Source organism: Bos javanicus, chromosome 11 (assembly GCF_032452875.1).
Source record: "Bos javanicus breed banteng chromosome 11, ARS-OSU_banteng_1.0, whole genome shotgun sequence".
NCBI lineage: Eukaryota > Metazoa > Chordata > Mammalia > Artiodactyla > Bovidae > Bos > Bos javanicus.
Window position 1 is genome coordinate 95,797,252 of NC_083878.1, and position 15,272 is coordinate 95,812,523.

The 15,272-nt window shown below is 38.7% G+C and overlaps 1 protein-coding gene across 1 annotated transcript in view; it reads right to left on the minus strand.

Moving 5' to 3' along the window:
- The window catches only part of PPP6C (protein phosphatase 6 catalytic subunit), a 43,461-nt gene that overhangs the window by 12,408 nt on the left and 15,781 nt on the right, over positions 1–15,272 (minus strand). The window contains exon 2 of the mRNA XM_061431309.1: positions 5,601–5,696. Within this exon, the coding sequence (XP_061287293.1) occupies positions 5,601–5,696 (96 nt within the window). The remainder of the gene's footprint in view (positions 1–5,600; positions 5,697–15,272) is intronic.

A 15,272-nucleotide genomic window follows, 5' to 3' on the forward strand; every position in this document is an offset into this window, starting at 1 on the left:
GGCCTGGTATGCTGTGGTTCATGGGGTCACAAAGAGTCAGACACGACTGAGAGACTGAACTGAACTGAACTGAAATTCATTTTAAAAATCGGGGAGGGATGAATTAGGAGTTTTGGATTAACATATACATACTACTTTAAATAAAATAAACAGTGAGGACCTACTGTATAGCACAGAGAACGCTACTCAATATTCTGTAATAACCTATATGGAAAAAGAATGCATATATGTATATGTATAACTGAATCAATTCGCTGTACATCTGAAACTAACATAACACTGTAAATCAACAATACCCCAAAATAAAAAAATTAAATTAAAAAAAAAAATCAATAACTCACTAAGTAGTAACATACACAAATTTTTAATGAAAAATAAACTGTTTTCCAAAGCAAAACAAACAAATTTATGAAAAGAATGGCACTGTTTTACATTTTTGCAAATCTCTTTAATGCCTGGCAAAAAAAGACCACAGCTTGGGTTCTCATAGCGTGCCTCTACAGCCAATCTGAATATTCAGTTCTGAATATTCACTGGAAGGACTGATGCTGAAGCTGAAACTCCAATACTTTGGCTACCTGATGCGAAGAACTGACTCATTTGAAAAGACCCTGATGCTGGGAAAAACTGAAGGCGGGAGGAGAAGGGGACAACAGAGGATGAGATGGTTGGATGGCATCACCAACTCAATGGACATGAGTTTGAGTAAACTCCAGCAGTTGGTGATGGACAAGGAGGCCTGGTGTGCTGCAGTTCATGGGGTTGCAAAGAGTCAGACACGACTGAGCAACTGAACTGAACTGAACAGCCAATCTGTTGGGATATGCTGTTTAAAGTATACAAAGGAAATCCAGCTTCATACAGGTATGTGTTACAAAAGGGAGAAGAATTTTAATAACCTTTAGAGATAATGGTGCATATTTTTCTTATAAATCAAAACTGGACAACTGGTCTCTTCTCAAACTGTGTTAGATAGGCTGGTCTAACATTTTGAGTGAGTAATACACTCTGGTTATTTGGAAAATGAAAAATAGTATTTCCTTATAATCATTAAAAAAAATACTTGTTAATATTATCACTCATCTCATCAGAAAAGTCTTTTAGGTATCAGAAGCTAGGAGCTTCATGGTGGTGAATTCAAATTTTCTAAAATTCCAATTATTTTCTAGAAAACTCAAATTCTGGCATCAGCAACAAATACTATCAATTGTTCCTCTTAAAGTGACTGGCTCACTTCATTCACTTTTGCAAAATAGTTGCCAAATACTCATAATTTGTCATTCATTCTCTCAAGTAAAAATAGCATTCCATTAAAAAGAAAAAAAAAGAGGCTATTTCAGATGGAGATACAAAACTGCAAAAGTAATCTTCTTTTGAGAAAACCATTTTTCTTTGACATGCAGCAGATGTGCTTTATGCATACTTCCTATTTCATCACAGGGGCTGTTCAAAAAATGTATCTACTCAATGGTTAAGAGTTACTGTTAATTAACATTACTAGTTCATCAAGGACATTCTTAAATGATACTGGCACTTTATTTTACTGTAAATGCATGATGCCGGTGAAGAATACAAGGACAACCAGCATAGGCTTGGTGACACTCCCTGGATCAGGGAGGCACCAGCAGTTTTACCCTCAGTTGATTTTGTGCCATCTTACAGATTCTCAAAGGTCCACATAGCTAAAGAACTGAAGAGCTAGCTGAAGTGGATTCTTAAACAGCTATTATGTACCCAGGCAGGACTTAAATCAAGCTCTGTCTGTCACTGAACTCTACAACCTCCTCACTAGATTATTACTGTTTCAATGCTTCCTGGCACTGTACGAATGCCAACACTTTCCATGAGTTTATTTATAGTCATAATCCAATCTTGCAATCCCAGAACTGGCCCAAGGGGAAGACAACTGTATAAGTCCCAAAAGACACATCTTACATTTGACTTTACTCTACAGACGTTTAGGAACTTCTCAAGCCCTATGCTTTTGATGAGCAATTGTTTTAAAGGGTCAAGTACAAGAGAAACACTATTCAGTTTGGTGGCAGTCTTAACATGGACTGGGAGTTCCCTGGTGGCCTAGTGGTTAGGATTCTGAGCCTTCACTGATGTGGCCCAGGTTCAAATACCGGTCTGGGAAGTGACAGCAGGTGGGTGAGCAAACTGTGCAGGCAAAAATAATAATAATAGCAACATGGGCTATTGGGCACCTATATGAGTTTCAAATCTCAGCTCTGTCCCTTAGTAGCTATGTGAATTTAGGCTAATTCCTCAATTTTTCAGTCTCAGTCCCTCTCCACAAAATGATCCAATCTCATGGAACCCTTAAAAAAAAAAAAAACTGACATGGAATTTATGAGAAAGCATAATTTATCTCAAAATGTATTAATCTCAAAACACAAGATAAATGAAAGCAAGAGTTGTACATTTGACTGAAGGATAAGAAAGCCTACTTCAGCGATCAATGCAAAGAAATAGAGGAAAACAACAGAATGGGAAAGACTAGAGATCTCTTCAAGAAAATCAGAGATACCAAAGGAACATTTCATGCAAAGATGGGCTCGATAAAGGACAGAAATAGTATGGACCTAACAGAAACAGAAGATATTAAGAAGAGATGGTAAGAATACACAAAAGAACTGTACAAAAAAGATCTTCACGACCCAGATAATCACAATGGTGTGATCATTGACCTAGAGCCAGACATCCTGGAATATGAAGTCTAGTGGGCCTTAGAAAGCATCACTATGAACAAAGCTAGTGGAGGTGATGGAATTCCAGCTGAGCTATTCCAAATCCTGAAAGATGATGCTGTGAAAAGTGCTGCACTCAATACGCCAGCAAATTTGGAAAACTCAGCAGTGGCCACAGGACTGGAAAAGGTCAGTTTTCCTTCCAATCCCAAAGAAAGGCAATGCCAAAGAATGCTCAAACTACCGCACAATTGCACTCATCTCACACGCTAGTAAAGTAATGCTCAAAATTCTCCAAGCCAGGCTTCAGCAATACGTGAACCATGAACTTCCAGATGTTCAAGCTGGTTTTAGAAAAGGCAGAGGAACCAGAGATCAAATTGCCAACATCTGCTGGATCATGGAAAAAGCAAGAGAATTCCAGAAAAACATCTATTTCTGCTTTACTGACTATGCCAAAGCCTTTGACTATGTGGATCACAAGAAACTGTGGGAAATTCTGAAAGAGATGCGAATACCAGACCACCTGACCTGCTTCTTGAGAAATTTGTATGCAGGTCAGGAAGCAACAGTTAGAACTGGACATGGAACAACAGACTGGTTCCAAATAGGAAAAGGAGTACGTCAAGGCTGTATATTGTCACCCTGTTTATTTAACTTATATGCAGAGTACATCATGAGAAACACTGGACTGGAAGAAACACAAGCTGGAATCAAGATTGCCGGGAGAAATATAAATAACCTCAGATATGCAGATGACACCACCCTGCAGAAAGTGAAGAGGAACTAAAAAGCCTCTTGATGAAAGTGAAAGTGGAGAGTGAAAAAGTTGGCTTAAAGCTCAACATTCAGAAAACGAAGATCATGGCATCTAGTCCCATCATTTCATGGGAAATAGATGGGGAAACAGTGGAAACAGTGTCAGACTTTATTTTTCTGGGCTCCCAAATCACTGCAGATGGTGACTGTAGCCATGAAATTAAAAGACGCTTACTCCTTGGAAGGAAAGTTATGACCAACCTAGATAGCATATTCAAAAGCAGAGACATTACTTTGCCAACAAAGGTTCGTCTAGTCAAGGCTAAGGGTTTTCCAGTAGTCATGTATGGATGTGAGAGTTGGACTGTGAAGAAGGCTGAGCACTGAAGAATTGATGCTTTTGAACTGTGGTGTTGGAGAAGACTCTTGAGAGTCCCTTGGACTGCAAGGAGATCCAACCAGTCCATTCTGAAGGAGATCAGCCCTGGGATTTCTTTGGAGGGAATGATGCTGAAGCTGAAACTCCAGTACTTTGGCCACCTCATGCGAAGAGTTGACTCACTGGAAAAGACTCTGATGCTGGGAGGGATTGGGGGCAAGAGGAGAAGGGGACGACAGAGGATAAGATGGCTGGATGGCATCACTGACTCGATGGACGTGAGTCTCAGTGAACTCCGGGAGTTGGTGATGGGACAGGGAGGCCTGGCGTGCTGTGATTCATGGGGTCAAAAAGAGTCAGACAGGACTCAGCGACTGATCTGATCTGATATATATTACAGAAGTGTAAATTTATTAATTTTAGTAGTATGCAGTTTCTCTACCTTCTGGACCTTTGATCCGGATGACTGTAATTCATATACTGAAAAGTCCTTGGGGAACTTTCTGGTGGTCCAGTGGTCAGGACTCTGCACTTTCACTGCTGATTGAATCTGAGGGCAGATTTAATCTCTTGTCTGGAACTAAGATCCCACGACCTACGCAGTGCAGCCAAACACAGGTAACCCCTCAATTTTAATATTATAATCAAAGGAAAACACTGCTTGGTTTATTCCAACTTTTACAAATATGTTAAAGGCACTGCCTATATTAATACCTTTATGTTAGCAAAATAGAAATGTTTATTATACTTTAGCAGACAAGTAACACAGAAATCAAGAAATACGCTCCTAATGGTTTACTTTAGAGAACTAGAATTTTAACAAATCAAATATGACATAATGGGGTTTCTGTTTAGAAGCTGATAACATGCAGGTGTCAGTTACTATAACCTCAAACATTCAGAGAATAGATTGAAAAACCCAACTCAATCACAAATAATCTATACAACTTTCTGCTCCTTTAGGCAGTCATAGTTAAGGTCATGCTGGCATTCATAAATCCAACATTGTTCACAATATATTATTATTATAATTATGTATTATATTATGTCACAATATATTAGCCCCAACTCCACTGCATGCATAAAGCAGGCTATGAGTGTTTTGTTCAGCTTTCATTACCCAGGAAAAAAGAAAAAAAACTCCACAAATACACAGTTTCCTAATCAGGCTAAACACTAACAGTAAGAGTCTAAAAATGAGGTGTACCCCTCTTTTCAATGCTCTGAAACTCTTAAAAACAAAATCCCAGCAGATGAAAAGGTGAGCTGTCTTTCTCATTCCATTCTAGCACAGAACTGCTGTGAAATCATGCACCAATAGTTTTTCTGAACAGTTGTTATTCTCATTCCCACTAAGGAAATGATGAATTTTCAATAAAATATGACATTAAGTGAACAGAATGAATACAACAGCAATGCGTAGAATGAATAGAAAATTAGTGCCCCAAACCAAAGCATCTCCTATCAACCATAATAACAATGAGCAGTCAGTCTGTAGTTATTTTCTATCTCCTCTTGTCCACAGAACAATAATGCTTCACTCAGTTCACTTCCTAAGTGTGATTTCAACAAAGTCCCTGAATAATTTGACTACTGCTTTTATTCAGTTTAACAGTAACCAGGAATCATTAGTGTCACACAGACTGAGGTATCCTAGCCAACCACTAGCTGCTCTTTTTTTTTTTTTTTTAATATTTTACAGCACAAGTGGAAACACACGTGGACTATGGACAGACGGTACAAAAGCTAAAACTCTGCTCATGAAATTTTACCTGTCCATGTATGTCTCCACACACTGTTACTGGTGTTGATACTGGCTGGACATTTGACTCTTCCAACAGGAGGTCACAAACGTAGTCACATAGCCGCTGTAAGAAGAGAAAATAAAATGCAACCTTTTATTAGAACATTAAAGCTGAAGACCAAGTGCAAAAAAGACAAGAACTAACACATGTAATAACTCAACATTCAAAAAACTTAAGATCATGGCATCTGGTCCATCACTTCATGGCAAATAGATGGGGAAACAATGGAGACAGTGAGAGACTTTATTTTCTTGGGCTCCAAAATCACTGCAGATGGTGACTGCAGCCATGAAAGTAAAAGATGCTCGCACCTTGGAAGAAAAGCTATGACAACCCTGACAGTGTATTAAAAAGCAGAGACATTACTCTGCTGACAAAGGTCCGTATAGTCAAAGCTATGGTTTTTCCAGTAGTCATATATGGATGTGAGAATTGGATCATAAAGAAAGGTGAGCAGCAAAGAACTGATGCTTTTGAACTGTTGTGCTGAACAAGACTCTTGGGAGTCCCTTGGACTGCAAGGAGATCAAACCAGTCAATCCTAAAGGAAATCAATCCTGAATATTCATTGGAGAGACTGACGCTGAAGCTGAAGCTCCAACACTTTGGCTACCTGATATAAAGGGCCGACTTCTTAGAAAAGTCCTTGATGCTGAGAAAGATTGAAGGCAGGAGAAGGGGATGACAGAGGACGAGATGGTTGGATGGCATGACCGACTCAATGGACATGAGTTTGAGCAAGTTCCAGGAGATAGTGAAGAACAGGGAAGCCTGGTGTACTGTAGTCTATGGGATCGCAAAGAATCAGACACAACTGAGCAACTGAACAAAATACATGTATTGTTTCACAGAAAAGGAAACCACTCTATGATGACTCTGGGATTTGATCTGTCGGCTTTCACCTTCCTCTCACAATGCCTATTCCAAAATGCAAACTCCCTGGATACACAGGTTCAGTTCAGTTCAGTTTAACTGCTCAGCTACACAAGTAGCTAAAAGACAGACAGCTTTGCAAGGAACTGTCAGCTGATGTTTTTCACACACACACACACACACAAGTAAAAGTCAATCATTTTAAAAGGAAAAGGTCTTTATCTGCTAATTTTTTAAGTAAATTACAAACCATGCATGTAGCAAATATGATCCAGCAATTGCACTCTTGGCAATGAAAATTTATGATCACATAAAAACCTGTACACAGAAGTCCACAGAAGCTTAATTCATGACAGCCAAAAACCGGAAATAAATCAGATGTCCTTCCACAATGACTAGTTAAGTTACAGTACATTCACACAATGGAATACTATTCAGAAATAGAAGCAAACAAACTATTGACACATGACAATCTGGATAAATTTCAAGGGAATTATGCTCAGTGGGGGGGCGGGGGGGACCCTACCCCACAATGTTACATACTATATGACTCCATTTATGTAACATTCTTGAAATTAAAAAATTTACATAAATGGAGACCAAATTGGTTGACTGCCAAGGGTCTAGGAGTTAGGAGCAACAGGAGGGAAGTGGGTACAGTTATAAGAAGGACAACACGTGGACTCCTTGGGGTGACGCAACTGTCTTAAAGGTAGTATTGGATATGAGACTATAGATATAGTAAGACTGCAAAGAACACAATTAAGTACAAGTAAAACTGGAGAATGATGAACAAGATCGTGGGGTCTATCAATGTCAATATCTTGGTTGTGATATCTGTTCTACAAGATGTTACTACCAGGGACAACTGGATAAAGGGAGACTTCCTGGTGGTCCAAGGGCTGGGACTCCGCACTCCCAACGCACGGTGCAGGCGCCCGGGTTCGATCCCTGGCGGGGGACTGGATCCCACATGCTGCAACTAAGAGTTCACACGCCACAACTGAAAACCACACAGCCAAATATATAAATAAACTTAAAAAATAACTGGAAAAAGGGTACATGGGATCTTTTGGTATTATATTATTAAATGCATATAAATCTACGATTATTTCAAAATAAAAAGGTTAACTAAAATTAATTATAAAATATAAATCTAAAATTGAAGAGTCACTCTACCTTTCAAAAAGAGCTCTAAATGTCTGCATTTTAAAAATATTTGTCCTCTGAAAGCACTCAAACCAAAAGATTTCACAGAAGGAAAACAATTCTAACAATAGTTCTCTGGAGAAGGAGGGGTACAGTCTGCTGTGTGAAGAGAACTGGAGGGGGAACCTCCTTCCATCTAAGACCAGTTAAAACTAGTCAGGCGCTGTATAAATTAAAATCTCATAAAATTAGATTTTAATAAGGGAAGCCAAGAAAGGACAAATTAAACTACACAAACATAATGAAATGATTTTAAACATGAATTATGGAATCTAAATGCTATGACTTACTTAAATATAGCAGAAGCACACTTTAACAGTTATAGCCACAATACTTTATACACAGGTAAGCACCAGAAAGCAGCCACAATGGGAGGAAGGAGGAGTAAGAAGAGAGGCCCCCCAAAAGAAAATGAGGGGAAACCAAGCTGTTTAGAAATGTTCAAAATAAAAACAGTCATTTTTATTCCGAGGATAAATTCTGACCTTCAAATAGCACCTCAAAGGAAAGATCTTCCTTTTGGCCTGGAGTCCTTCTGGCCCTGGAGTAGCGAGCTCTTTCTTGTGCTGAATTTCCTACAAACCTCAAAGGCTTCAATAAACAGTCCTTAGTCTTGACATATAATCCATTCATTATTCATACCAGGAAAAGATACGGATGAAAAGTCCTTCAGTTCTATTTTCCATTTGTTTAAAAAAAAACAAACTCAGCTTTTTCCTCCCCATGTAGGGAGAATTTCAGTTCTTCCCTACTGTGTCAATCTGTCTAAGTCTCCTTTCCTGGTTACACGGAACACTTATATTTCTGACACTTCTGGTCACCAAATGTATGGAGGTTTTTTCCTCCCTACAATATGCAATTCTCTGTAACATCAGCTGGGTATCCTACAATTTAACTCAACTCTGACACTATTTATTAGAGATAGTGTCAGATCTCACAGGTTAAGAGTTCAGTTCCACAAGACTGCCCTTCTCAACTCCCCAACAAACATACACACACACTTCAGACACCAGTTGTAAGCCCAGGTTATATCACCTGCACTTTTAACCAACCAGCTATATATCAGAGGTTCCAAAGACCTCCTCCGTGAGTTTGAATTTTTGCTAGGGCAGCTCACAGAATTCAGGGAAGCACTTGCATTTATCAGCTTATTAAAGGATGTGATAAAAGGATACAAATGAACATCTAGATGGAAGAATGTGTAGGGCAAGGTATAGGGAAGAGATGGAAACAACTGATCTTTCACTGTCACCACAGCTCTGCCTTTACTACAGCTCTGCCTTTACTAGAATGTCATGTCGTTGGAATCATACCTATGTTGCCTTTTCAGGTTGGCATCTTGCACAAAGTAATATACAATTAAGCTTCCATCCTGTCTTTTCATGGCTTGATCATTTCTTCTTAGCGCTGAATAACATTCCATTGTCTCAATGTACCAGTGTATCCATTCATCTACTGAATGATACCTTGGTTGCTATCAAATTTGGGCAATTATGAATAATGCTGCCATAAACATCTGTGTATAGGTTTTGTGGTGGACATGTTTTCGATCCATTTGGATAAACACCAAGGAGCATGACTGATACAATATACGTAAGGGTGTTTAGCCTGGTAAAGTAAAAGTAAAAGTCGCTCAGTTGTGTCCAACTCTTTGTGACCTCATGGACTTTTCCATGGAATTCTCCAGGCCAGAATACTGGAGTGGGTAGCCTTTCCCTTCTCCAGGGGATCTTCCCAACCCAGGAATCAAACCCAGGTCTCCCACATTGCAGGCGGATTCTTTCCCAGCTAAGCCACAAGGGAAGCCCAAGAATACAGGAGTGGGTAGCCTATCCCTTCCCCAGCAGATCTTCCCAACCCAGGAATTGAACAGGGGTCTCCTGCATTGCAGGCAGATTCTTTACCAGCTGAGCTTTCAGCTATCAGTGAAGCCCAAGTGACAAAAGATCTTCCAAAGTGGCTCCTCGAGTCTGCATCCCCATCAACAACCAGTGAGCTTCTGCTTCTGCCGGTGTGTCAGTGTCACAGGTGTGTCGGAGTATGACCCTGTTATTTTAATTTACATTTCCCTAATGACATATGATATTGAGCTATTGAGCACCTTTTCATATGCTTATCTGTTTTTCTTTGGTGAGGTACCTGTTCAGGTCTTTGGCCCATTTTTAATAAGGTTTCATAGGGTTGTTTGTTTTTGTTCTGTTGAATTTATCAGATGCGTCTTTCACAAATATATTCTCCCAGTTCGTATCTCACGTTCTCATTCTCTTGACAGTGTCTTTTGCAAACCAAAGTTTTGATTTTAGAAAGCCCAGAGCTTCTCAATTATGTTTCCATAAGTAGATTGTTTTGATTTGTTTGGGTTTGGTTTGAGTGATGAGGAACTAGGAATTTGAGGGGTCTTTTTAACAACTTCATTGAGATATAAATCACATATCATAAAATTTGCCCCTTTACTGTGTAAAATTCAATGGTTTTTAGCATATTCGCTGTTAAGCAACCATCATCATAATCAATTTTAGAATATTTTGATCACCCCAAAAAGATCACTAATGTACTCAACAGCATGGATCTCTCAATTCCCATAACCTCGTCTGCTGTGTCTACAGATCTGTTAATTCTGGACATCTGGAACGGGGCCTTTTGTGACTGGCTTCTTTCACTTAATGTATGTTTTTAAAGTTCAGCCACATTGTAACACGCATTATTTCTTTGTTCTTTTTTATAGCTGAATAATATTCCATTGTATATGTTTATCACATTTTGCTTATCTATCCATCAGTTGCTGGACATGTGGGTTGTTGCCACTATTTGGCTATAAGAACTTGATTTTGACACAGTAAGTCTGTGATGCCTATCAGATCTCAAGGTACTTAAGACGCTTTAAACAGCTAATCAAATGAGTCCTGTTTTCAAGGAAAAGTATCCAAACTAGAGAGACCCATCTGGAGACTGTGAGAAAATATCCAGTTCAAGTCATGAGACTAGAAGAGACAACTAAAGTGGCTGCTTATAAACAGAGAAAAGGTAAGTTCAAACAAACATGAGTCCTAATACCTCCCATAGAAGTTAGCGGGGGGAAGGGGGAACCAGCAGAAGAGACTGCTTGATGAGGTACAAAGGAAACCACGTGAGTGTGGTATTACGGAAGTCCTGTGAGGAAAACATTTCAAAAGCGGAGTGATCAACTATGTTCAGCACTGATGGAAGGTCAAATTTTGAAGAAACAGAGTAGGGCCAAGAGGGAAAACTCCTTTATTCCTAAATCAACAAGTACCAATCGGAGAATATCATACACAAGTAATACCATGGCATAGTTCAGAGGTTAAGGGCACACACTATTTTTACAACTTATTACTTAGCTTACTGTCTGTTACTTAGCTGTATAACCCTGCTAATTTACTTGATCTCTCTGTACCTCAGTTTCCTTGTCCACAAAACAGAAATACCAACCGGGGGATATTCTAAGGATTAATGCCAGTGCATGCAAAAAACACTATGGAGCTTTACATACACAGAGTCATATACAAAATCTACTACATAAAAGCATACACTGAATTATAAAGTATGAGTTAGAAGAATATATATCAAACCCGAAATAGCAGCTGCTAGAGATGTCAAACAAAAGGAATTCCACCTTCATCTTTATTTATTTCACTTTTTTAAAAAGCCTGAAAGGGACTTTCCTGGTGGTCCACTGGCTAAGACTCCACGCTCCAAATGTGGTGGGCCCACATCCGATCCCTGCTGCAACTAGGAGTCTGATGCTGCAACTGAAGAAGACCCAGCGTGCTGCAACTAAGGCCTGGCACAGCTAAATAAATCAAATAAATATTTTTTTTAAAGGATAAAAAAATTTAAAAAGCGTGAAAAAAATTTATTCTCGGTGGAAGGAAACAGGTATATTGTAGGTTATCCTTCATATTTTCCTGTGGATACTGCATTTCTCTTGCAAAAAACCTAATGTTATTTTGAAACTAGAAAACAGCCTTGGAGTATTACTCAGCCATTAAAAAGAATACATTTGAATCAGTTCTAATGAGGTGGATGAAACCGGAGTCTGTTATACAGAGTGATGTAAGCCAGAAAGAAAAACACCAATACAGTATACTAACACGTATATATGGAATTTAGAAAGATGGTAACAATAACCCTGTATACGAGACAGCAAAAGAGACACTGATGTATAGAACAATCTTTTGGACTCTGTGGGAGAGGGAGAGGGTGGGATGATTTGGGAGAATGGTATTGAAATATGTATAATATCATATATGAAATGAGTCGCCAGTCCAGGTTCGATGCACAATACTGGATGCTTGGGGCTGGTGCACTAGGACGACCCAGAGGGATGGTAAGGAGGGGGAGGTGGGAGGGGGGTTCAGGATGGGGAACACATGTATACCTGTGGCGGATTCATTTCGATATATGGCAAAACCAATACAATATTGTAAAGTTAAAAAATAAAATTAAAAAAAAAAAAGAAAAGAAAAGAGCCTTAATTGAAAAAATGTAGAATAACATATATGCTACCTCCTTTGTTAAAGCAAAATATATATAGTATACACACACATAAATACACACGCTTGCTTATATTTACTTGTCATGCCTAAACTGTTGTTTCTGGAAGGATCCATAAGAATCCTTATACTGGCTATCCAATATGAGGAAGGGAACTGGGTGACTGGGTGGTAGGAGGCAAGAATGGGAGGAAGATGTAACTTTTATATAGTCTTTTACACTGTTTAAGTTTGGAACCATATCAATGTATTATCTATACAAAAAAAATTGTTAAAAATGTTACCAGGAAGAACAGTATTTTCAACAGAGGGTGCTAAGACAACTGGATTTCCACAAAAGAACGAAGCTGGACCCCTAGCTCACATCATATACAAAAATTAACTCAAAATGGATCAATGACGTAAATATAAATGCTAAATATAAAAGAACTATTAAACTCTTAGAAAAAAACATAGGGATAAATCTTCATGATCCTGGATTTAAGCATGAGCAATAAAAGAAAAAATAAAACTTCATCAAAATAAAAAAATTGTGTGCATCAAAGGACATTATCAACAAAGTTAAAAGATAACCTGTAGAATGGGAGAAAATATTTGGAAATCATTTATCTGATAGGAGTTTAATACCCAGAATATATAAAGAACTCCTACAATTCAACAACAAAAAGACAAACTAACTTAAAAAATACGAGGTGACTTCCCTGGTGGTCCAGTGGAAGACTCTGTGCTCCCAATGCAAGGGGCCCAGGTTCCGTCCCTGGTCAGGGAAGCAGATACCACATGCCACATCTAAAGATCCAGCACGCTGCAGTGAAGGTCAAAGACCCGTGTGCCACAACTAAGACCCGGGGCAGCCAGGCAAATAAATAAATAAATTTTTCAAATGGCCAAAGGACTTGGATACATTTCCAAAGAAGAAATACAAATGGCCAACAGCCACATGGATGTTCAATATCACTAGTCATAAGGAAAATAAATATAAATCAAAACCAAAATGGGGGGATTTCCCTGGTGGTCCAGTAGCTAAGACTCCGCACTCCCAACGCAGGGGGCCTGGGTTCAATTCCTGGTCAAGGAACTAGATCCCACATGCTGCAACTAAGACCCAATGCAGTCAAATAAACAAAAGTAAATAAAACTTTAAAAAAAAACGGGATACCACTTTACACATACTAGGATGGCTATAATTTTTTAAAGACAAAAGATAACAAGTGTTGGCAAAGATGTGAAGAAACTGGAACCCTTACACATTGCTGGTAGGAATATAAAATGGTGCAACCACTTTGGAAAAGAGTTTGGCAGTTCCTCAAACACTAAACACAGAATTACCACGTGACCCAGCAAGTCCACTTCTGGGTACACACCCAAAGAACTGAAAGCAGGAACTTGAACAGACACTTGTACACCCATGTTCACTGCAGCATTATTCACCGTAGTCAAAAGGGGGAAACAACTCACATCTATCAACAGATGAACGGATTAAGAAAATGTGGTATATCCATACAATGAAATATCATTCAGCCACAGAAAGAAATAAAGTTCAGATACATGTTACAACATAGATGAATCTTGAAAATATGCTAAATAAGCTAGTCGCAAAAGGCCACATAATATATGATTCAATTTACCTGAAATGTCTAGAAAAGGCAAATTCATAAGAGGGGAGGGAAACAGGAGAGAGGGAGGGAAGGAACGTGGGTGTACCTATGGTGGATTCTTGTTGATGTATGACAGAAAACCACAAAATTCTGTAAAGCAATTATTCTTCGATTAAAAAAATAAATAAAAGTGGTAAAAATATATACATATAAACTTTAAAAACAAACAAACAAAAAAGATATAGAATAGATTAGTGGTTGCTTAGGGCTGAGGTTTGAGGTAAGGGGAAATGGGGAATTTCTATTAACGGGTATAGTTTCTCTGTGGGGTGACAAAAACGTTCTAACATTGATTATGGCAATGGTTGCACAACTCTGTAAAAATACTAAAACCCAGTAGAGAAAAAAAACCCACTGAATTATATACTTTAAAATTTTATTTTATGTGAATTATGTCTCATAAAGCTATTATTTTTTAATTAGTAATATATACTACCTATTTAAAAATAATAATTACACCTTGATCTTAACCACTCAATCTACTTCTTGTGGACTGAGGTAGCTGTCCTTCCATTCTCAAAAGATCAATGTTGTACAGCAACCTATTTCTATTTTAATCCAGTAGACTTGTGATATATAATTTCTCATTATTTGTAATTAGCTCCCAAAGTTTACATTTTGCATTTTTTTAAACCCTAACTCACTTACGTCTAGCTTAAGGATGGTTCCAAAGAACAAATATGCCATGATTGGCCTATACTTTTTTTATAGCATTCCATCACAACCTCCCTTCTCAATCAGTCAGAATACAGAGCACTACTCTTAGTAGAGAAGCAACTTATACTTTTAAATATAGTTTCTGACCATGCAATTTTTTTAAATTTATTCATTTTTTAATTGAAGGATAACTGCTTTACAGAATTTTGTTTTCTGTCAAACCTCAACATGAATCAGAGGGGATATCAGTATACATATATCCCTTCCCTTTTGAACTTCCCTCCTATCTCCCACCCCATCCCACCCCTCTAGGTGCCTACAGAACCCCTGTTTGAGCTTCCTGAGCCATACAGCAAATTCCCCTTGGCTATCTATTTTACATATGGTAAGTTTCCATGTTACTCTCTCCATACATCTCACCCTCTCCTCCCCTCTCCCCATGTCCATAAGTCTATTTTCTATGTCTGTTTCTCCACTGCTGCCATTTTTCTAGATTCCGTATATATGCATGCTGCTGCTGCTGCTGCTAAGTCGCTTCAGTCGTGTCCGACTGTGCAACCCCATAGACGGCAGCCCACCAGGCTCCCCCGTCCCTGGGATTCTCCAGGCAAGAACACTGGAGTGGGTTGCCATTTCCTTCTCCAATGCATGAAAGCGAAAAGTCAAAGTGAAGTCGCTCAGTCGTGCCCAACTCTTAGTGACCCCATGGACTGCAGCCCACCAGGCTC